This window comes from Myodes glareolus, chromosome 17 (assembly GCF_982192425.1).
Source record: "Myodes glareolus chromosome 17, mMyoGla1.1, whole genome shotgun sequence".
Taxonomy (NCBI): Eukaryota; Metazoa; Chordata; class Mammalia; order Rodentia; family Cricetidae; genus Myodes; species Myodes glareolus.
The window spans coordinates 49195062-49218452 of NC_142042.1; the positions used below are offsets into that span (position 1 = coordinate 49195062).

Here is a 23391-nt window from a genome sequence, read left to right on the forward strand (position 1 = left end):
AATCTTTTTTAAAATACGTTTAAAATACACATCTGATGTATATTTTAAAGTATTGTACCTCCTCCTGAAAATACTCAGTGAGTTTCTCAGGTGAATCCCCTTCCTATACACACAGAAATCAGTAGTCAGTTTTAACCATACCAAATTGGAATCCTCCCTGTGCAAAGATAGGTTTGTGATATAGATAGGATATTAATTAGAAAGTAGTTAGCATTGGATTGCCCATACACTGTCCTTCACTCCTAACAAGGAATCAAAGAAAGCGGGAATCAGAGGAGCCTTTCTGCCTGCGCGAGCTTAAAGCCCTGCTGCTCCGCAGAGTAGCATCTTAACAGCAGGGCGTTAGCCACTTAGAACGGCATCAAAAAGTTTTGTCCCTGTCCTTTCATTTATTTCACAATGTAGGTTACCTTCCCCGGAGCTCACAACTGTTTTGGAATTATTCTCCACAAGCCTTCCTGCAACCAGACTTGAGTAGACTAGCCCCTAAAACAGCAGAAGGTGCTTTCCCTACCCAGTTCCAAAAGCAGGGAAATGCTTCTGAGCTTGTGGCCTGTTTGGAATTTTTGTTTTTGTTTGTATACGTGTGAGTGAGTGTGCATGTGGAGGTCGAAGGACAACATGCAAGAATTGGTTCTGTGCACCATGTTTGTCCAGGATTAAACTCTGCTCTCTCTGTTTTGGTGACTGAATATATCCTGGAGTGATAGGTAACTCTTGTTGTAAACAACTCCAGAGAAGCCACAACTGACAGTCCTTTCCAGCTTTCGGGATTCTTGGAGCCGCAGAAGGTGGTAGTTTCATACTAAGATTTTTATGTAAACTTGAAGGATGGAAACTGAAATCAGCTGAAGCTGATTTGTAGGGGTTTCATTATATCCTTTCAACTTGAAAACTACTCGACTACAGGATGAATTATTATAGGTGTCATTGGCTCCTTTAGAAATAATTGCTGTTGCTACGTAGTTACTGTTTAACATAGGATCCTGGAAGTCAGTGAGCTTATAGGAAGCAACTAACAGATGGCAGCTTAAAAGGGTTGTAGGTCCTGCCTTGTTAGCCCAGGGTTCAAAACACCAGTTCTTACCGACTTGACTGCCACATGTTGGTAGCTGCTCATAGTTCTGCCACTCATACACTACTTGGCAAAGACTTTCCCTTTCGTTCTACCCAGTTAGACATAGTCTAGCCTTCCCAAATGCTGAACTGACTCACAGCATGATTCATGTACTCACAGAACAAATACATGAATTTAAAATGTAATTGGCTTTTAAACCTCACATAAACTGTACTTCTAGACCAAGGAAGAAAATTTTTCTTTTAGATATTACCTTGTTAGGTTAAGACATCACCTAATGATGCCAGAGAATTAATTGTTTGCTTCATATTAAATTTTCTTCCCATAGACATTTGTATGAAGTGTACAGATAGGCCTGTTTGTAAACAATTGACAAGTTTTCTTCTTTAAAAAAAAAAAGAACATCTCCATATACCTTGCTGTAGAATATGCCAGTTTAACTTACAGATACCATTAGAATGAAGACCAACATAGGAAAAAAGGTGAACATAGTAAGCAGACTTGGTCTGTCCCAGGCTAGCCTGAAACTTGTGATCCTCCTGTCTCAGCTGGGATCACAGACATATGCTACCAAAACTCTCCTCTGACCTGATTTTTAGTGCATGCTCTATGAATCTAAATAAAGTGACTTCTATGGTGGGGGGCTAATAGCGCAGGATATTTTAGATTGATAGCTTTGAAAAAGCAAGAGAAGAAAAATGCAAATGTAAATATATTTGCTGGAAGAAAGTTAAAACGTGCAGAAGCCACTGAACATAGCATGGATAGAAATGAGACTCTGGATACACACATGTTAAGTTTGTTTATGTCTGTTTTATACGCCAATAAGATTAAATAGAAGAGGAAAGAATTGAAGCATTACAAATCTTTAGGAACACAAGTGAGCCCAACTAAAACAGCAGACCTAAGCTAATGTCGTAATTGGTTGTGCAGGCTCCTGGTAAACAGTACTCGAACTGTACATCCTTCATGAAATGTACTGTAAGGACAAAAAGAACTAAAAGGAAATCTCTGTGTGTGTTTATGTTTGTGTGCACTGTGGCACAAGCGTAGAAGTCATTGGATAGCCACAGGTGTCGGTCCTCATTTTCCACCTTGCTTGAGACAATGGTATTTGTTCACTGCTGCAAGTGCCAAGCTACTTGGCCTGTGAGCTTCCCTACCCCTTACTCACATAGAGGTGAAAAGAATGAGCTCCATAATAATCCACTATGCTCTACGGCATATGAGTACCCCACCCCCACATGTACCTCTTACACAATAGTAGTAAATAAAATGTTTTTAAATTTGTAGACTGAATGTTCTTTTCGGTGTTTTGTTGTTGTTGTTTTGGGGTTTTTTGGGTTTTTTTGTTTTGTTTTTTGAGACAAGGTCTCACTATTGTAGCTCTGGCTATTCTGGAACTCACTATGTAGACCAGGCTGAAATGTACGGGATCCATCTGCTTCAGTCTCCCAAGTGCTGAAATTAAAAATGTGTGTCACTACACCCGGCTTATTATTCTTAAGTTTTGTAATGACATTGATATTTGGTAGGAGAGTGTCTTTATTCTTGAATCAATTCCAAAGAAATTCCAAAAAGCTGGAATCTTCATGTTTGTAACTTTTTTTTGTTTTGACTTCAGTATATGAAAATATGTGCGCGTGCACGTGTGTGTGTGTGTGTGTGTGTGTGTGTGTGTGTGTGTGTGTGTGTGTGTGTGTATACCGCATGAAAAATTTAAAGATCCATTTTAGGTCAAGGGTATTAAAATATTTATTATACTGTTAGTTTGACCATTTTTTCTGAGTTAAAAATGATAAGAAATTTGGGGAAATAAGTAAAAGATACAGCAGTGGTGCTGGGAGAGGTGAGTAAACAGAGCCTAAGTAACAGGTATGTTCTAAGGAACCCGTTTTAATTTTCCCTTAATGAAATGCCAGCAGTTGCAGGTGAGACGGTAGGCTAGCATGATATAAGGGTAAGGCAATTAGGCTGTAGCAGACTAAGTAGAGAAGGGAACTTGGTCTGGATGTGTTTTACATTATGTTGTAAATTGTTAGGTGTTTTAGAAGATTAGGAAGTCTGCCCCGTGCTACTTAACATGTTCAAAAAACAAACAAAAATAAAAACATCATCTTGCTAATTTTACTTCTAGTTGGCAATTCCTTGGTTGACTGCAGCCCTAGGGAGATAGTAAAGGCCAGTGAAGAGTTGTCTCTTGAAGAAAAGGGGTAGTGGCCAATGGTGAAACCACTTGTACTATGGGAATTTTTCCAGTGTTGTCTCTTATGATTTCAGTGATTTGGCTGTATGGCCTTGATAGTACCTCCTCCTTCCTCACACCAACTGGTGCTTTTAATTTCTTTTAATTCAGCAGAAAGAAGGCAAAATGGAATAAGGTATGGTAAGGAGGAAGGGCAACTGAGCTATGCTTATGACTGTAGGCCATACATTTTCAAAATTAAATTCAACTTCTGATGGTAAAAAAATATTAAAATCAGTTAAGCAATTACAGTTATTTTTTCTCTTGAGGTTTATAACTTTTGGGGTTGCCTGTATTTCCTTTGTCTTGGGTAAATTCTCTATCAATCTCGTAGCTTACTGTCACCACACCCACCTCTACATAAATATGTAAAGTAGCTGTTCCTAAATGAGCCTCAGTACTAGCCAGAAGTCAGTCAATCATCATATCAACCATCATATAAGTAATGCTTTAAAATAGTACACTGTACTGATGTGATGTTTAATTGGGTGTAAGACACAGCAAGTAGACATCTGTATCTGGATGTGTTATCTGGAGACTGGGTCTGTCTAGCCTAGCATTTCTCAGATGTGCGGTTAGCATAAGAGGGGGACTGTGTGCTCACACTTTTCTCTGTTTTTCTTTCTTCCCTTCCTATGCTTACTATCTCATGTTTGAATTGGTATTTCTTAAAGCTTTGAATTTGGAGAAACACCAGTAAAATCATGATAAGAAGTAATACAGCCAGGCAGGGTGGCGCACCTTTAATCCCAGCACTTGGAAGGCAGAGGCAGGTGGATCTCTGTGAGTTCACGGCCAGCCTGGTCTATAAGAGCTGGTTCCAGGACAGGCTCTAAGGCTACAGAGAAGAAGAAGTAATACAAACCACACTTTTGCAGTTGTCTTTGTTTTTCCTTTTATCCAAAATACCATATTTTTTTCACTTAAATACACTGAATCTAGCCCAAACAGAAAGCTGCTATTAGATCTGATTTTGCTAGAAACTATGACATCCAGAAATTGCTTTGGCACTAGTATCCTTATTTACAGCATAAAGGTGAACAGCATGTGAGGATACTTTCCACCGAGGGGGAAACAGCTGCTAGCTGGTAAAAAACTAAAGAGTTAAACTCCTGGATGAAACTGGCAGAGCCACAGCATTCTGTAAGAGCTGCTGTGAGACAGTCTCTGCAGCCTGTAGTTCATAGGGCAGGGTTAGCATGCGTCTGCACACTGCTGGGTACCTTATGGACAGCTGTCCACACTGCCATGGCCTACTTCAAATGTGGACCATATCCATCATTTGAGATGGCATGTTAGGAACACTGCTTGCCACAGTCTAATATTTTTAGATGGGAAAGATCTTGCTAAGCTTTAGGCTGCTGGTAAGCTTTATTAATAATAAACACAAGGAGAGATTATGCCTATTAATTCAGTTCTTAGGTTCCTGAAGAAATATTTCTAGCTTTCTACAACTGCTTATCTTTATTTTTTTATCTAAAAATCTCCAAGTCTTACTGAAGTTTCCTCCCCCACCTCACCACCACGTAGGTGGTATCTGGAAACCTGCCCAGAACCTTTTGAAAAAAGATGAACAGGAGAGGGAATCTTAACAGTCTGGAGCAGAGAGCACTTCCGAACAGGCTACCCATGCCAGCAACAGGGAGACTGCTGGAGGAAGTGCTGCCTCTGGAATCTGTTAAGACCACTGATGGGCTCTTGGCGGTACTTTTTTCAGAGTAACTGCCTGTTAGGTTGAAATTCATTACTTGGTCAACTCTCCTTGACTTGCATCTTGCTGACTGGAGAAGTCATGTGAACATGTAATTGAAAATTCTTCCTTGAAGGCAAATGCTGACTTCTGGCCATCTCAGTGAGTTGAGGGTTTAGTTTTCTGTTTGTTTTTCTTTTTGAAAAGCAGTTGTACATTTGATATTTAAGGTATTTAAAATTAAGGTTTTAACACAAAAGTAAGAAATGTCTTGGGCTGCATGAAGATACTTGTTAACCTTGTTCTGGTATAATATATGTGGCTCAGCTTGATTTGTGATTGTCATTTATCTTTAAAGCTTAATTTGATATTACACGAGAAAGGCGTTTTAACGATTCACTCATTCTGCAGATGTTTATTAATTGCCTTACTGCATGTATGCCTTGCTTCTGGATGTGTTGCTCTTTAAACCTTCAGTGTCTGTTTTTAGGCTTAACAAAACAGGCTGTGGACTCTCTCCCTTCCTTGTGTCAGAGTTGCCTAAAGAAAACACTTCCCCAGTTAGATATTGAACCAAGATGAGTTCTAAACAAATACACCCAGGTTTCTGTCTCTTGCTGGCTGTTTGATTCATTTTTACTGGGAACCATGCTAGTTAGAAAGTTGAAAACGCACACACCAAACAAAAAAAGAAAGTTGAAAACAACCCAGTGTCCCTTTGTTTGCTCCTTTGTGACTGTAGAAACCTACCAGTTCTGTTTTTCATTTGAACACACTAACTGCTTGTGCCAAGGCCTCAGACCAAAGCTTAGTTCTTATACTGCCGCCTGGTACTACCCCAGCAGAGGATGGCTTTGAGAAGAGGAAGTTGTGCAGCTGTGATCAATGTAGCTCTTAATCTTCTAAATTTATTATTTTGTGTATATGAATGTTTTGCATGTATGTGCACAAGGTGAGTTCAATGCCTTCAGAGGCCAAAAAAGGGAGTCGGATCGCCTTATGTGAAGTTGTTCGTTGTCATTTGGGTGCTGGGGATCAGAGGAGGCCAGGTCCTCCAGAAGAACAACCAGGGCTTCGACTACCAAGTCATTGCTCTAGTTACTGGTTTGCTCTTTCTAGCTGAAAAGTGGTAATGATCAGGCTGTTTATATTGTGGAGGAAAGATTTTTGCCTATAGTAGTACGTTTCCTGCCAGACAGTGGTGACACACACCTTTAATCCCAGCATTCCTAGAGGCAGAGGCAGGTCGCAGCATTAAGAAGGTTGAGAACCACTGTTTTAAGTCATATTACTGGTTTAATTCCATATTTTCATATTATTTTGTTTATGAAAAATACTGATTGCAGACTATTTTCAATTTATTAAAGCCAGTGGTCCATGTGTTTTGCAGTGTTGATGTGGTGATACATGCATAGAACCCTAATCAGGCTGATGCAGGAGAATTGTGAGTTCTGAGCTAGCCGAGGTCTTTTAAAAAAAAAAAAAAACCTGTCTTAAGAAAAAGAAAAGTACCCTGAGATCATCTATTTCTAATTTATTCTACTTACAAAGACCTTTAAAACTTGCCATTATTTTCTTCTTCCTTTTAATTCATCCTGATTAGTTAGAATTTAATTAATAGAGGATTTGGTGTTTGTTTTTAAACGTCTCCTGACATTTTTAATTTTTACTAGGTCTAGAAAACTCTGGCAATACTACATTGGTTTTATGGAATACAGATGCATAGCCGGACTGTGATATTAACACTGTAATATGTTTTGCCATTGCTAAGCATTCTATCCAAAAGCAAGGCCACTGCCAAATTCAGAAGAATATGCTAGAAGAGACTTAGAGCAAAAAACAGATATGAGATTATATTTGTTTTCTGATAGAATTGGGAGAAAGGGCAAAGAGTTTAGTGTGTTAAGATTATATAAAAGGGAAGGAAGAAACTTAATGAAGAAAATTTGGTAAAATTGTATAATTACTAAAATAAATTGGCTTTCAGAAATACCCTCCTCCTCTTCCAATCCAAGTCTTACTGAAATGATTGGGAAGCAACAGTAGCTGGTCTTTAAAAGAGGGTCAGAAAAGCCACCTCATTGCCACCTTCTTTCTGATGAGAATTGCTGGCATAGTAGGAACTACATGATAATGTTGACTTTGGGGGAAGTTTGTGTATGACCTTGGAAAATGAAATACATTGGACCAACAAGATGATTCGGGGTAAATATGCCAGCCACCAAGCTTGATAACTTAAGTTCCATCCCTAGGGCCCACATGCTGGAAGGAGAGAACTGTTTGTCCTCTGACTCCAGGTGTATGCTCATGTGCACACACACTCGTGATACATAAAATCCATAGGATTCCCTTGTACTAAGTTTTCAGCTTTTTACCTTTCTCTTTTAGCAAATCCAGTTTGCTGATGACATGCAGGAGTTCACCAAATTCCCTACTAAGACTGGCCGGAGGTCTTTGTCCCGTTCCATCTCCCAGTCCTCCACAGACAGCTACAGTTCAGGTAGGTGTGAACTTCATGTCCTCTCTGTCTCTCCCTGGTCACTGCCTAGTGCTCTTCACTTGTCTATACTGAAAACCCATCCCAGCAAGACTTGTAGCGAAGATGCTTTTGTTGAGACTTTCTTTCCCAGGCTGTTTCTGTGTGGTCTGTGAGCATTGCCCAGTTGGTGGTATTGGGAAGTTGCTTTGTCCACATTAGTAAGGGTAGAATCAGTAGTATTTTGGCTTTCAGAAGTGGCATTTAAAAAGAAATATACTTTTAAACATAAGTTCTTTGTATAAAATACACCCTTCCACCTGTGTTTTTCTCTGCCACTAAGACTGCTTGAATTATGACAACAAAACTGGTGTTTTGTCACCTTTATTTACAAGATTACCCTTTATGTTGGCAGTGTCTTCCCTTGTTAACGTCTGGAGTGGGAAGATACAAAGTATTATAATGTGGCTCCAGCAGCTTCCTCTCCTCCTGTCTTAGCCATCTATAGAAAGTGTTTGTTCTAGTTAAATTGTGCCTGTCTCAGCTGCAGAGAAGGTATTAGAGAGTAACTGGAGAGGCTGGGGAGATGGCTCAGTATAGGACTTATTAATGCAAGCATGAGAACCTGAGTTCAATCCTCAGGACCCACCTAAAAAGCCAGGTGTGGTGGTGCATTCTTGTAATTCCAGTACTAAGAAGACAAGAAGATTCCTAGAGTTCACTGACTGGCCAACTGCCTGCCCTAACCTAAATCATTAAGCTCCAGTTCTCAATGAGGAAGCGTATGTCAAAAAAAAAAAAAAGAAAAGAAAAGAAAAGAAAAAAAAAACAACAAACAACCAAAAAAAGGTGAATGGTACCCGCAGTGAAACAACTGAGACCGAGATTGACTTCTCTGGACTCACATACATTCACAGAAGCTTTTGAATCATAGAAAATGAGTACTGGAGGAAATATTAGAGGCATCTATGCCACCCCTTCATCATTCAACAGAAGAAACAGTTAAAAGATTAAGAAGTTTGTTCAAAGTCCAGATTGCTATTAAAGTTAATGAAGGATTTGTTTGGAAAGCCCTTCATTGTCTCTTAATAGTATTGTTTGCATTGTATTATTAACTTTAAGGCCTGAATGAGAGGTTTAAGGAATGTAAAAAAGCAATTATCAAAGAAAATGTTATCTCTTTCCTGTGCCACTGATAACCCAACCAATATAGACAGGACAGGCAAGCAAGAACAAATACAGGTATACAGGATAAACTGAGATAAATAATTATATGGATTCTGTGGGGGCTAAAACACGCAAGAAACAATCCCAAGTACAATAGGTATCATAAATAAAAAGGTATCTTAAAGTGACAAACTAAATTAGTGTGATAAGCAGAATGGTTACAGGTAACAGACAAGGAAATTTTATGTGGAAAACTGAGTTTTGGAAGGAAAGGAGAGATAGAATACATGAAATCTTCAAAGGTCTTGATGGTCATCTTACAGAAACCCTTAGAACATTTTTTAAAGCTTAGTAACAGCTGAATTGTTAGAGTGGGGAAAATGGCATGTAGTGGTGTTTGTGTGTTGCCTGCGCTTCTGTCCCTTTGGAGAACATATCTGTGGAAGTCAGTAAGAGAGCCTCAGTCCAGTAGCCAGAATGCTGACCAGGAAAAACATTCAATTCAGAGAGAAGACGTGACTGGAGAGGTGCTGAGTGACTATATAGCCTATTGCACAGCTGAGGATGGGCGTAAATCTTAGGTGAAGCTTTTGTGTCAGACTTACCTTCTTGACAGACTTTTTCCTCAAAGCTGTCAGAAAGATCTGCTTGTTTTCTGTCCTTTATGTATTCCTTGAGCACAGCCTGGTATAAAATCCCTTAAGAATTGCTTTCATCTTATCAGTCATTCTCAGAAGCAGCACCTGGAAACTTATTGGAAATAACTGTCTCTGGAGTACCTCCCGAAACCTACCAAATGGAAACTTTGGCCAGGGAACAAGTGTAAATGTGAGAACCCGTGATCTCTAGAAAGAGCATTTCTTATTCCTATTACTTCATCTTTTTCGGGATCTGGTTACAATCCAGATGGACCAAGTTACTGTTATGTACAGGTTTAGACCCTTGTGACACAGTGTCGTTAGAGAGGGTGAAGGAGCTGCAGTGCTGAGAGATGTAGCTTCATTCACACCAGCTGTTGGAGCCTAGAGGAGCAAAACTGATGGCGTCAGAGGGACCTGCAATTAAAATTGTTCTCTTCGCTTAAATGAGAGTCCCTAGGGGACTGCACTCGGTGGAATTTGGACCAATGAGGTTTTTCTCTCTCTGTTTCTTGGCTGGCTCTAGCTGCATCCTACACAGATAGTTCAGATGATGAGGTTTCCCCCCGAGAGAAGCAGCAAACCAACTCGAAGGGCAGCAGCAATTTCTGTGTGAAGAACATCAAGCAGGCAGAGTTTGGACGTCGGGAGATTGAGATTGCAGAGCAAGGTAAAGAGGGGAGTGAGTGGAGGACCAGAAGCACCCTTTGCACTACTTACCAAAACCTGGGCTATTGCAGTGTCCTAGAAAGGACAGTTTCTTATGCTTTGGATAAACACTTCTTCCTGTATGGAAACTGAGCCTTAGGACTCTTAGGCTTGTTTTCCTTTTCCCAGTGTGTGTTAATTACAGAGTGGTTTCTGTCTTCCTCGTCATGCCACCATATTCGCAGGTCGACAGCGTCTAGTCAGCAAGTGTCGGATCACAACATAGTGGTTAGTTGTGTGGGATATTTTTGTAGCTGCCAAGACCAGAGAGCCACATTTCCCAGAAGTAGCTGATGTGGCCAGGCTCTAAGCTAAGGTTGAGGTAGCCTTGGGCTCCTTGTGTCCTAGGCACCCTCTACTGGAACAAAGAAAAGGTGACTGACAATCAGCTGAATCTTGGTTTCTCTGTTCCACTACTCTACTCCAGGGGTCTCTGCTCTTCTGGTTTTTTGTTTTGTTTCATGTTGAAGGCATGTTCAATACTGCAAGCTTGACAAGCTAAGGTAAGACAACAGAGAAGTGACCGCAAGAGTCTTCCACTGGAGTCACAGCCATTCCTCCTGGTTTGATAAGGACATACCGAAGTCTGTCTGCAACTACTTCCCTCTCCTCTGGGGAGACTCACTGTCTACTTTGGCCAGTTTTGAAAGTTTAATTCATTCTCTTCTCAGTCCTTGCATATATAAAGCAGAAACAACATTGTAACTTTCCAGTTCTCCTCATCAGGGAAATATACTTGGCATGTTCTACCCCATCTCATCCTGTCTCAGCAGACTCAATCCTGACTGTGGCTGGGCAGGATCAAATGGTGTTGGTAGTGTGGACCTTGCTCAGATCCTTTGTTCTTCCACAGACATGTCTGCTCTGATTTCACTCAGGAAACGTGCTCAGGGAGAGAAGCCTTTGGCTGGTGCTAAAATAGTAGGCTGTACACACATCACGGCCCAGACAGCGGTAAGTTTGTTGGAAAAAAACAGAGGGACTTGTAATATAAGAGGAAGAAAACATTTTTTTAATTAAAAATAAATCATGCATTTCCTTCCTAGCTAGCAAATCCAAGTACTATTAGATTGACTGAGACCTCCCTGTCCAACCATGGAGTGTGCTTTACCTTTGTTCATATACTAAACCCACTTTTAGCACACCTGACGTAGGAGGATGTAAAATGATTGTTATAAAAATGGTCAAAGACTTTTAGGAATATGTCTTTCAGATATAGTTAAGTAACATTGTGCCACCCAGCTGAATTGAACTTTGGTGTAACTCTCCAGTGTAGGGCCAACTGCTGTGAAGGTATAGATACCATGTTCTTGCTGAGATTTGTTCCCTGCTCCTGGATAGCCCCACTCTTCTCACCCAGTCTTTCTGTTCATTCATTTAGGTATTGATTGAGACACTCTGTGCCCTGGGGGCCCAGTGCCGCTGGTCTGCTTGCAACATCTATTCAACTCAGAATGAAGTAGCTGCAGCACTGGCTGAAGCTGGTAAGTTCCCACTTTTTACCAGCTTTGCTTCAGGTAATTAAATATATGCATAAATTACCATTATACTGTGTATTCTGGGAACTATCAATTTGAGCAGTCTTAAAACAACAGAGCTGGAGACGAGGCTCCAAGATGGACTGTTTCCCTGACATGTGGCACAACAGTGAATTCCATCCCAACACAACCAGAGGGGTGGAGTGAACAGGAAGAAATTTATGCTAAAATCAAGGTATACTTTGAAAAAAAAAAAAAAAGGAAATGCCCAATTCTAATGTCAAATGAATTAAACTGTGGGTTCCACTGATCCCCCTGAAAGTTTTATCAATTTTGGCAGAATGCTATGAACAGAGTCTTTTATATTGATAGTTAATTGCTTATGTGCTGATGAGTTTAATTAATTTAAATAAATTTTTATTGTTAGAACATTCAGAAGCTCATCCGCATGGAGTTTGAGGACCTGCCACCACCTTAGGATCTTCAGAAACTCACACTCTAGGGCTTGGTCTAATTCTTTCCTGATAAGCATTTATTGTAGAAGATTTAGGAAATTCAAAATGACCAAAGATTTGGCAAGTTACTTTCTATGCATTATATTGGTGAGCCAAATCTTAGTATGTGCACATTTTTATAATCTAAACGTTGCATTTTCAGAAGTAATTTTTCTTGTCACTGAAAACTGACATCATTCATATAGCCACATGATTTACTTCCTCATTGAACATTTACATTATTTTTGAGATGTCTGCTGATGTACAGTGTTCTAGAAGGAGCTTTGTTTTACATATTTAATTTTGCCTCCTTAAGATGTAGTATAAAGCGTAAAATTGACCTTTATGGCTTCAAGATATTTTTAAAACAAAAATCTCTTAATTCTTAACTAAAGTAATTTCTAAACTGAAAGTACTGTTTGATTTTACTTTTTACTATTTAAGTTTCATCTTTAGAATTGTTTCTTTTGTCTTTTGTTCTTCACATGGATTTCAAGAAGTGATACTGATGTAGGATGCACCTCAAAGGAAGATAGCTGATTTATTTCTGTCTCCATAGGCGTTGCAGTGTTCGCTTGGAAGGGCGAGTCAGAAGATGATTTCTGGTGGTGCATTGACCGCTGTGTCAACATGGATGGGTGGCAAGCTAACATGGTAATAATTCATGTCTATTCCATACTTTTGACTATGGATTTATTTCCTTTTCTCCCTTAAAGCACGGTTCCCTAAATATATTTTTGTATGTTTGATCTTATTTACTGGCTCTATTGTTAAAGTGTTTATAACACAATACCTACTCGGTATGGGTCTGAGGCACACAAGGCCCTGGATTCAATCTCCAGCACCAGAAAGAAAAAAGAAAGAGAGAAAGAAAAGGGAAGGAAGGAAAGGAGAAAAGTCTCTGAGTACTGAATGAAAATGTGGGGGAAGGGTAAGCTTAGGTAGACATGGTTCAAAACACAGCAAAATGAACAGAAGGAAGTGATGTGGTCCCTCTTTGAAGTAGGACTTTTATTTCTTCCCTTCCTGCCCCAGCTCTCCTTCTGCATTCAAAGGAGCTGCATATTTCAGCTAGACTGAAAATGAGTCCATGATTTGTAAAATTTGTTTACTGCTGGGCATGGTTGTGCATGCCTGTAATCCCAGCATTTGAGAGGCTAAAGCAGGAGGAGTCCTTGCTCAGGAGTTTTAGACCAGCCTGAGCAACATAGCAAGATCCAATCTTCAAAACAAAACAAAATCTTTCCACTGTAGCCCAGAACATATTAAGGAATTCTTTTAACCACTTTACACCAACAGATTTAACTGTTTCCACTGTCTAAGCCTATTCTGTGGATCTTTAAGAAGTGCTCTTCCAAGACATACAGGGCTCTCTCACTAGTGTAGAAAGTGGGCTCAAAGTTCCCCCTAGCTCTAGCAGCCTGAATGCCCATAGAAGTCTTCTGGCTGTTCTGTAGATCCTGGATGATGGGGGAGACTTAACCCACTGGGTTTATAAGAAGTATCCAAACGTGTTTAAGAAGATCCGAGGCATTGTGGAAGAGAGCGTGACTGGTGTTCACAGGTAACAGATTCTGGAGTAGCTGCCCCTTGTGTCCTTGCCTCATCAAATTCTTCTGGTCTCTCCTAGGCTTTAGGGCTGTGTTTCACACTTAAAATAACTAAGTGGGAGTGTCTTCCTTAGATAAAACTGAATTTTTACTTTTGAAAATCAAAGTGGCCTTAGAAGAAATTTTTTTCCAGATTCTAATTCACATGTTTTTTTTACCTCTCCCATTTATTCCACTGAGTAATTAATTATCAGTTATTTGGGGGAAGGGGTGTAGCGAAGATTGTGTCTTGGAAAAATTGTACTCAATGTTGTATTATAGTCTTACATTTTAAATATGGAGGGGAAAGCCTATTACAAAACTACATGTGATGCAAGAAAAAGTAAAACTGGAGATGCACTCTTGGCTTGGTGGAAATAACTAAATGATATCTAGGAGTATTGCTCTACTGGGGGCACACTGCACATGATTGCTCTCACAGACACAGGAAACCACATCAAAATCATTGTAATCTTTGTTTACCAGAAGTAGACATGGGTGTTTAAAGCTAGAAAAATGCTGGCCTAAAGATATAGTGTTCCCTTTGTGGAAGAGCACTGAATTATTTCAACTGAAAATGTTTATTTTCCTTCCAAAATTGAAGGGTAAAGATAGAAGAAATGAGTTGAGAAATGACAAGAAAATAATCATGTTTCCAAATAAATAAGACTTGGGTGATAACCAACACTAAGGAGGGCAGCATGGAATTTGAAGCAGGTTTTGCTGTTCACTGTTTTATCACCTAACTTGGTATGTGTTTGTTTTGTGGCTTCTTCTCCCTTTAGGCTGTATCAGCTCTCCAAAGCTGGCAAGCTCTGTGTTCCAGCCATGAATGTCAATGATTCTGTTACCAAACAGAAGTTTGATAACTTGTACTGCTGCCGAGAATCCATTTTGGATGGGTATGTTCAAATGTGTATATTCAGACTTGTAGAGAACCAGTGGGATTTGTTTGATATGCTAGTCTGATACCTACAGCTTGCCTCTGTGGTCTCCCTCCTTTACATGTCATTAAAGGGACCTGTTTCACACTGACCTCAGCCAGCTTCCAGTTGAATTTCTCTTGGGCATTGCCCTGTGCTTTAATTTGGAACAGAGGGACTGAGTTGTTAATAATGTTTGAGTTGAATCCTTGTCTTTTTCCACAGCCTGAAGAGGACCACAGATGTGATGTTTGGTGGGAAACAAGTGGTGGTGTGTGGTTATGGCGAGGTAAATAGCTGGGCCCCTATGCCTCTGTTTTTTCTTATCAGAAGGCTTAGTAGAAACACTGGGTGAAGGAGTCAGTCTGGAAACGTTGATGAATTGGTCAGAATATGTTTCCATACTGTGCTTGAAAACAGTAGCTCTCGGGAGGAGGGGAAGCGGGATCTCTGTGAGTTCGAGGCCAGCCTGGGCTACAAAGTGAGTTCCAAGACAGCCAGAGCTACACAGAGAAACCCTGTCTTGAAAAACCAAGAAAAAAGAAAATAGTGGCAAAAGTCTTCTTCATATTTGTGAATTAAAGGTAAAGAATGTATTAAATTTTCATATTTTGCCAGTTTTTCTTTTTGGTTGATGTCAGCATTATTGCTTCCCTAGTTATAACCTTTTATGAAATACAATTCAAGTGAATAGGTAGCATTTTATCCCCATTTTATGACTTGCATTAGAATGGAGAAACTGACGTGACATTATAGTTGGCTGTCTCTAAACTGGAATAAGGTCTAGGAAGTTTTATTGTCTTCAGCAATGGTCCACTGAAGTTCTTGGACTGCTGGCTTTTGAGTGGACACATTGCAAGTGAGTTCACTGGGTTTTTATGGAGTAAGAACTCAGAGTTGTTCTTGTTTGATCTTGTTTCCATAATGGTAACTGTTACCCAAAGCCTCCCTCTCCCCCACTCTTGTTACAGCATGTCTACTAAATTATCTCTAATTGAAGTTTACAACCTGGTTTAGGTTTCTCTCTGCTCCAGCTGGGTTGGAGTGTTCACATAAATGATGAGTAATTCAAAGAAGGCTAATTCCTACCTCCTCAAAACCTTGTCTGCCCCCAATGATCATGTCTTATTAGATCTAGCAATTTGGCCTTTCCTGTGTTCTGCAGGTAGGAAAGGGCTGCTGTGCTGCTCTCAAGGCCCTTGGAGCAATTGTCTACATCACAGAAATTGACCCCATCTGTGCTCTGCAGGCCTGGTAAGGCTAGAGTAATGAGTCTATTAGATTTGATATAGGTGCTTTTTATTTCTGAGAGTTGATGATTGAATCGCTTGGTTGTTTTTTGTAGAAGTCTCCCAGGAAGAGAAGAGTAATATGGCTTTGTTCCCTTCACACTAATTCTAGGGCCTCTTGACATTTTTTCTTCCTGTGTAGAATCTTGGGGCTCTGCAGGAGCCAGTATGTATGCAGTTTAGTATAGCTTATCACTTACTGTTTCTGGGAGATAACGTCATCTTTTACCTCAGAAGGACATTTTGTTTTCTAATTATGTGGTCATTTCAGAAAGTTTTATCAATGTCTCACACACACACACAGACACACACACACACACACACACACACACACACACACACACACACACACACTTTGCTTTGCTTATAGTGTTACTTCTTCCCTTCCAGCATGGATGGGTTCAGGGTGGTGAAGCTAAATGAAGTCATCCGGCAGGTCGATGTTGTGATAACTTGCACAGGTGAGTATCAGTAGAAGAAAGTTAACTCTCAGGCTGAATCTCAAAAGGGACATAGAAGGGAAGACCCGTGGTCTGTGTGAAGTCTCAGACTTAGAGTAAGTTCTCAGAACTTTTAACGTTTTCCAAAAGAAAGAGATTTTCCCTTGGTGATTTTTCATATTTTGTTTTACATATCTTTCTCACAGTGTGTGCAAGCTCTTTTATGGAAGCAGATGTCTCCCAGGTTCTAACTGGAAATAGCTGGTGCTTGAAGTGCCCAGCATCTTCTTCTTCTTCAGCCACTCTTCTTTATTTTAGGAAATAAGAATGTAGTGACACGGGAGCATTTGGACCGAATGAAAAATAGTTGCATCGTATGCAATATGGGCCACTCCAACACGGAAATCGATGTGGTGAGGTTTCTCCCCTTTAGAGCTGTGTTTTTGTCTGCATTTCACTAGAGCCACAACGGACTAACTGTTCTTCCTTCCAGACCAGCCTCCGCACTCCAGAGCTAACATGGGAGCGAGTGCGCTCTCAGGTGGACCATGTCATTTGGCCTGATGGCAAACGAGTTGTCCTTCTTGCAGAGGTAACACACCAAAGACTGTGGCAGGGTACTAGATCCACAGAGTAAGGAAGGGGGGCCGTGGGAAACACTAGGACCTATGTTCCTCAGAGTCCTGTCTTCTGAGGTGTGTTTCCCCAACTGTCTATCCCCTAAAAGAGAAGCACTCAGGAAAACCTCCCTTTTGCTAAGTACATACATTGTTTCCTGCCCTTGATTGATTTCAGCCTTCACACGGATTTGTAAAGCGCTAAAACCTCCAGTCCTGATCTAAAACTGTAATTCTTCCTCTCCAAGTGGAGTGCAGAGAGGTGTAAAGTCTTTCTTTCCTGTGTCTGAGAACCTGAGAGAAAGACGGCAGCTCATCCCATCTCTCTTTCCTTCCCAGGGTCGTTTACTCAATTTGAGCTGCTCCACAGTTCCTACCTTTGTTCTCTCCATCACAGCTACAACACAGGTATGTGGTGAGGGGTGTGGAGCTGGGCACAGCACAGATCAGGGTTCTGATGAGAGTACTGTACTTCTTGTCCTAGGTTGTTGAGGCTCACACTTTCTCTTCTGATTGTGTCTCTGCATTGACTGCTCAGCTGAAATTATAGTGTCCAGCTTAGTTATATTTAGTGTGTCTTTTGTTAGAAACTAAACAAAAATATCACTTCCTCTTGTATCAGCTAGCTTTTATCTCAGGGCAGAGTTCTGAGTGCTCTCAGGATGAGCACTGTAAAACCTAGTTTTATGTTATGTCCCTGTCTATAACTGCTTTGTTTCCTGGTCCTCTTCCCCACTTCAGGCTTTGGCACTGATAGAACTCTATAATGCACCTGAGGGGCGCTACAAGCAGGATGTGTACTTACTTCCTAAGAAAATGGGTGAGTAGAAACTGAAATATTCATTAATTCTGGTTGGTTGCATGGCTTTGTAAAATGACTTTCCTGGAAAAAAAAATCACTGGATATAGTTGGGTTCTGATTGCTCTTCTAGTGCCTAATAGATGCTTGGCCTTAGGAGGCGTTCTGTTAGCACCACGAGCCTCCATTATAACATGAGAATAATACTGTGTTTTACAGAATTGTAGAATCTAAGCTAACTAAGGAAGGTGTTCTTTTCCTTCCAGAGCTCATCAGATTTCCCAGTGCAGCTAAGTGCAGCCTAGACCAAAGTGAGAGAAGCAGACAAGTTGTCCTATCCATTCTCTTTCTCAGCCTTCTGCACCTCCACCTCCGTATGACTACTTTAACTTTGCTCATGTGGCATAAACCATCCATCTCTAGCCCTTTGCCTTTCTTTATAGTGGTACCCAGTGCATACATTGAGCTAGTCCAGATGCTTGACTTTAAACTAAAAGACAACTTGCTGGCTGGAGAGATAGGTGCTAGTGGTTAAGAGCACTTGCTGCTTTTGCAGAGAACCCAGATTCAGGTCCCAGCACCCACATGGTCAATCACAACCATCTGTAACTCCAGTTCCAATGGACCTAGTACCCTCTTCTGGATTGATGAGCACTGGGCACACATGTGGTCTAAACATGCAGGAAAAGATGCATACACATTTAAAAAAATTTAAATTCTTACTCTGTTTTCTTCAAATGCTTGCTCTTGGGTTTTTGTTTGTTTGATTTTTTTTATGTATATGGGTGTTGGCCTGCTGTATATCTGACTACAGGCTTGCCTATTGCTTGTCAAAGACAAAAGAGGGTATCAAATTGCCTGGAACAGAAGTTACAAATGAGCTGCCACAAGGGTGCTGAAAATCAAACCTGGGTCTAGGAAGAACAGCAAGCGCCTTAACTTTTGAGCCATGTCTCTAGCCGCTAGTTTTTTGGTTTTTTTTTTTAAGAAGTTGTATTCATAAAAGGGAAATTTATCTATGGAACAGTACTAAACACATGCCTTAGAAATCCATGAGCCTAAAATTTTTGGCTTTAGGAATCTTACCCTAAATAAATGTCAGTGACAGTAGGCTCTTTTGAACCTGCTGGAATTGTCTTTGTAATTCGTGATTTAAACAATAGTTTAATCTAGTTAAGGAAGTTGCCGCGGGAAGCTGAGTGTAGTGTATGACATGGTAACCACTCAGGTGAAGCCTAAATCTGACAGAGGAAGATGGGGAAGTATAAGGCACCTATTTGCTGACCTGGTAGATGGCCTTTGACTTGCCCTTGTACTTAAAGAGGTAATTTCCCAGAAATGCAGCTTTGAAAGTTTTCTTAATTAAGCAAATATTTCAAATTGTGGTTTTTTTTCAGGGTTATTCCATTTTTGTTGTCTTCCTGAATGGCTTTAAGAAATGAAGATAGAGGGGAGAGTGTATCCTAGGAAGCATGTCTGACAAGTCTCCTACTCCCCTGCTACTTTTCTCTTCCTAGATGAATATGTTGCCAGCTTGCACCTGCCGTCATTTGACGCCCACCTGACCGAACTGACAGATGACCAAGCAAAGTATCTGGGACTCAACAAAAATGGGCCATTCAAACCTAATTATTACAGGTAACTAGGAAGAAAACAATCAAGAGCTTCTCCCCAATGTTAGATCAGCCAGCATAGCCAGCTTTCTTCGGCAAAGGGGTGTCAATGCCTGCTGTTGAGGAGTATAAGGCCACCACTGCAAATTAGCAGGGTAATGACCAGGTTGTTGAGTCCAGTGTTTGCCTAGCATAGGAAGTTGCTCCATGGGTTCAGTCCCCAGCCCTGCAGAAAACTAGATTAACAAGGTAGAGAAATTGTGAATCTGCCAATAAATGTAAAGGACTAGGAGTATTCTCAAGCTTTAGAAGGGGAGCCTCACCCCAGAAGGAACCCATGTAGAAATCCCTCCATTCTGGGCTGGGAGGAAGCTGGAGACGATACTGTAGCTGATCCCTTGATTCTCATATAGAAGGCATGTTAACTGGTCCATCTCTCTCTTTTCAGATACTAATGGACGTATTACAGTGACCAGTCCACATGAACCACCCGACTCTAATAGAGTATTTTTTAAGATAACTTTTATTTTCTTCTTATTACTTTCCTTTTGATTTTTTTCTATAATTTCATTTTTGTTTTCTCATCTCATTATTCGAGTTTTACAGACCACACAGAAACTTGCTCCATGGCTCTTTAGATGAAACTGAGGTCGAAGGTTTCTCACCGTAATCACTAAAGAAAGGTTTAACTCTGCAGCCCAGAAAGTCGATTCTTTAACCATTTCTGGGGACTTTGGTTGTATTTAATTATCTTATTAACAAAAAACGCTAAGATATCTTCTATGTGGAACAATCTGCAGTGTCTAAATTGCCTTAAAAGAGCCAGTTTCCTTCTGCTGGAACTGGTGCTCTTTACTTCTTCAGAAGAGCCAGGGTGGTCCTTCCAGCCGGGTAGGTTAGATGTAGGTGGTGCATGTCCACTCCCCCTAGAAACTCTAAGCCGTGTTTCCTGTGTAAGGTGGCATGTCTGGCGCAGAGGTGTGTTGTTAAACTCAGTAGGTTCACTTGGATTTGTAGTTCAGCCCTTCCACCAGTCTCTCTTGTTGTAGTTTTTAACTAAACTGCATTCTATCAAGTTGAATTTTGTCCCTTAGCATTTATTTCTGTTGTATTTCTTTAAATTAAGGAAAAATTTTATGTTGACACTGAGGAACAGCTCAGGTGGTTACCAATATCTCTTGAACCTTTGAAGCAAAGTGTGAAGAGTTGAGGCTAGAAAAATACTAGTCTCAGGCTCTGATGAGCCCCTCGTGTTTCTAGCCCATAGTTTATAGCATCAGTGAACTGGAGCCATAAGCAAAATTTCTTAGCTCTGCCTCATGCAGCTTATTCTGATAGCCAATTTCTTGAGCCATTACTCAGTATAAAACACTGAGCCCCATCTTTAGGGTTTATCCTTTAAGAGCAAACTTGTGGGCAGCTGTGCTTCTGCAACCTAAACTATTTGAAGGGATGTTTGTATAGATGGGGAGAAAGAATGATAAATTGGGCCAAGGTGAAACAAATATAACTATATGTCCAGAACTGTAGGCCTTGTCTGGTGTTAGTTTTATAGACATGGTGCCTCTTTTGATTGACACTTGCCACAAAAAAAATAAATGAATTAAAAATTATAAGCTGAGATCTTAAGGAAGAGTTGGTAGAGAAAGTACATCCTGATTCATGTTCCAAGATAATTCCAGGAGGCCCTCTAATGATCAGAGAGATTTATTCCCAGGCCACTCACCCTGCTTGCCAGTATCTCTGCATGGTCAAACGAGCTTCATGCTCACAAGCTTTAAGTATATAATTATCCAGGATTTTAAGTCCTGAACGTGTTCTAGCTTGTGATCCTTCAAAGATGGGTTATGCGGTAATTCTAGGTACTAGAAATGTTTACTTCTCTATTTCCACTGATTAGAGAAACAGGCATCAAAAAGAGAAATACAAGAAAGGAAAGCTTTTACCCTGCACCTTCTTAGCAGGGAACAATTATCTTGCCAAAACTTCTTTGCCTTTCCTCTCCCGTTTCTCCCTACCCAGTCTCTTCTTGCTCCTTGCCAATGTGATCATGCTTTCTTCTCTGTATATGCTAACATTTGAAGACCCCCTTCCTAGGGCACTTAACCAGCCAGTCAGAACACCACATTTAAGAGGGACTTACCTTGGCCAACAACAGTGTATCCATTTGGTCAGCTGTGCTGGGAGGAAGAGGCCCAGTTCTTGCTGTCCTCTAATCTGCCCTCTGGTCCTGTGTCTATTACTGTGTCCATAGGAATAATAGGTAAGGGCTCGCCTCTGTCAAGCCATGTAACAAAGGACACTGGAAAATGTCTGGCATCAGAGGGAACATGTGGAGACCAACTTGAGAGGAAAATATTCATTTTGTATTGAATGATTTTTAATGAATGCAATATTAATCCTTGCAGATGAGCAATAATCATTAAAGTCAATTAAAATGTAAGATTTACTGGTAGTCTTGTGTGGTTTTGTGGGGTTTTTTTGTTTTTTGATTTTATTTATTTATTTATTTTTGTTAAATAGCAAAATTTCATTAGACCCTATTTCCTAGGATGAGACAAGCCATTTGAAGACAAGGTCTGGCTTTTATAAGCTGGCTTCAGACTTCTTGGCTTAAGTCCTCCTGACTCAGTCTTCCCTGTAGCTGGGACTATAGGCTTAAACCACTGCGCTATTGTCATTAATGTCTTAAGTTTCTATGATCTGGATGTTGAACATCCTCCTAAAAGTCAGTGCATTAAGACTGACATCACTATTGAGAGGTGCACTGGAACCTTTAGGAGGTAGGACGTAATAGAAGGTGCTTGAAGGACCCAGGCGTGCCCCTGGAAGGAATGGGTATGACATCACCCATCTTTTTGCTTCCTGGCAAGTGAGATGAGTAGTTTTATTTCCACCTTAAATGTTTACTGTTAGATCCAAAGTAATTGACCAGTCAGTCCATGGGCTAAAACCTGCCTCCAGAACTTGTAAGCTAAAATAATGTTTTGGTTTTTGTCTTTAATAGTTTATTTATTTCTATTTTATGTGCATTGATGTTTTGCCTGCATATATATCTATGTGAGGGTATCAGATTCCCTGGAACTGGATTTACAGAGAGTTGTGAACTACCACATGGGGGCTGGGCATTGAACCCAGGTCCTCTGGGAGGGCAGTCAATGCTCTTAAATGCTGAGCCATCTCTCCAGCTTCCCAAAATAATTTTTTTTATCTTTATAAATTGGTTATCTCACCAGGCAGTGGTAGCACACACCTTTAATCCCAGCACTCAGGAGGCATAGGCAGGCGGATCTCTATTAGTTCGAGGCCAGCCTGGTCTACAAGAGCTAATTCCAGGACAGGCTCCAAAGCCTGTCTCAAAAAACCAAAATTAATAATAAAGTTGGTTTGCTCAGGTATTCACAATAGTGATGAAAAGCTGGCTAATACATTTGGACATCTGTCTGTCTTAGTTCTTGCTGCTTTAAAAGAACATGTGATGACTCTGTTTGTGAAGTTCTTGCCTTGCCAGTCTGAGAACCTGTGGGGTCCTGGCCCATTCTCATAACCCCAGCATGGGAGACAGACAGAGGAGAACTCCTGGGGCAATATAGCCTGTTGTGGAGCTCCAGGCCAGTGAGTGGCCTTGTCTTGAAGGAGGGGGATCCTGTACCTAAGGATGACACCCGGAATTATTCTCTGGTCAACAAATGCACACATATGCATATAGACCTTCACACATACACACACAAACACACACAAAACTATTCATGAAACTTGGTGTTCTAAAGGATAGAAATTCACTCTCAACATTGCTGGAGGCTGAGATGGCAGGATGGAGTAATCAGCAGGTTGGTGTCAGAAACAGGCTGTTCTCTGCTTCCAAGATGGTGACTCTCGCACCCTCACAATGAAAATCCAAACAGGACCTAACAGTTTCCCTCCAGTCTATTCATTTGGTCTCTGACCCAAATAACGGTCTCTTTGTAAAAGCCCCACTCCTAATATCACATTGGTGAATCAGTTTCAACTGATGGATTTGAGGGCTTATATTCAGGCCACAGAAATTCTGCCCCAGCCTCCGGGGGGAGGGGGATCTTATCTAGAAAATAATCTAGTAGCTTCGAAATTCTTACTCTGTCTGGCAGCAGTTCAAAAGTCTAACTCC

General features: G+C 40.6%; 1 protein-coding gene across 2 annotated transcripts in view; it reads left to right on the forward strand.

The window, feature by feature from the left end:
* Ahcyl1 (adenosylhomocysteinase like 1) overlaps positions 1-21687 on the forward strand; it is a 34168-nt gene extending 12481 nt beyond the window's left edge. The window contains exons 2-17 of one of the 2 annotated variants that reach the window (XM_048443459.3): positions 7402-7513; positions 9821-9964; positions 10856-10956; positions 11384-11486; positions 12534-12628; positions 13432-13538; positions 14349-14465; positions 14712-14775; positions 15652-15740; positions 16166-16236; positions 16534-16628; positions 16709-16807; positions 17172-17240; positions 17574-17652; positions 19149-19269; positions 19693-21687. In XM_048443459.3, coding sequence (XP_048299416.1) covers positions 7402-7513; positions 9821-9964; positions 10856-10956; positions 11384-11486; positions 12534-12628; positions 13432-13538; positions 14349-14465; positions 14712-14775; positions 15652-15740; positions 16166-16236; positions 16534-16628; positions 16709-16807; positions 17172-17240; positions 17574-17652; positions 19149-19269; positions 19693-19699 — 1473 coding nt within the window. In that variant the 3' untranslated portion in view covers positions 19700-21687. The remainder of the gene's footprint in view (positions 1-7401; positions 7514-9820; positions 9965-10855; positions 10957-11383; positions 11487-12533; positions 12629-13431; positions 13539-14348; positions 14466-14711; positions 14776-15651; positions 15741-16165; positions 16237-16533; positions 16629-16708; positions 16808-17171; positions 17241-17573; positions 17653-19148; positions 19270-19692) is intronic. The other variant, XM_085677848.2, reaches the window with a different exon arrangement.
* Positions 21688-23391: the final 1704 nt, after the last annotated feature.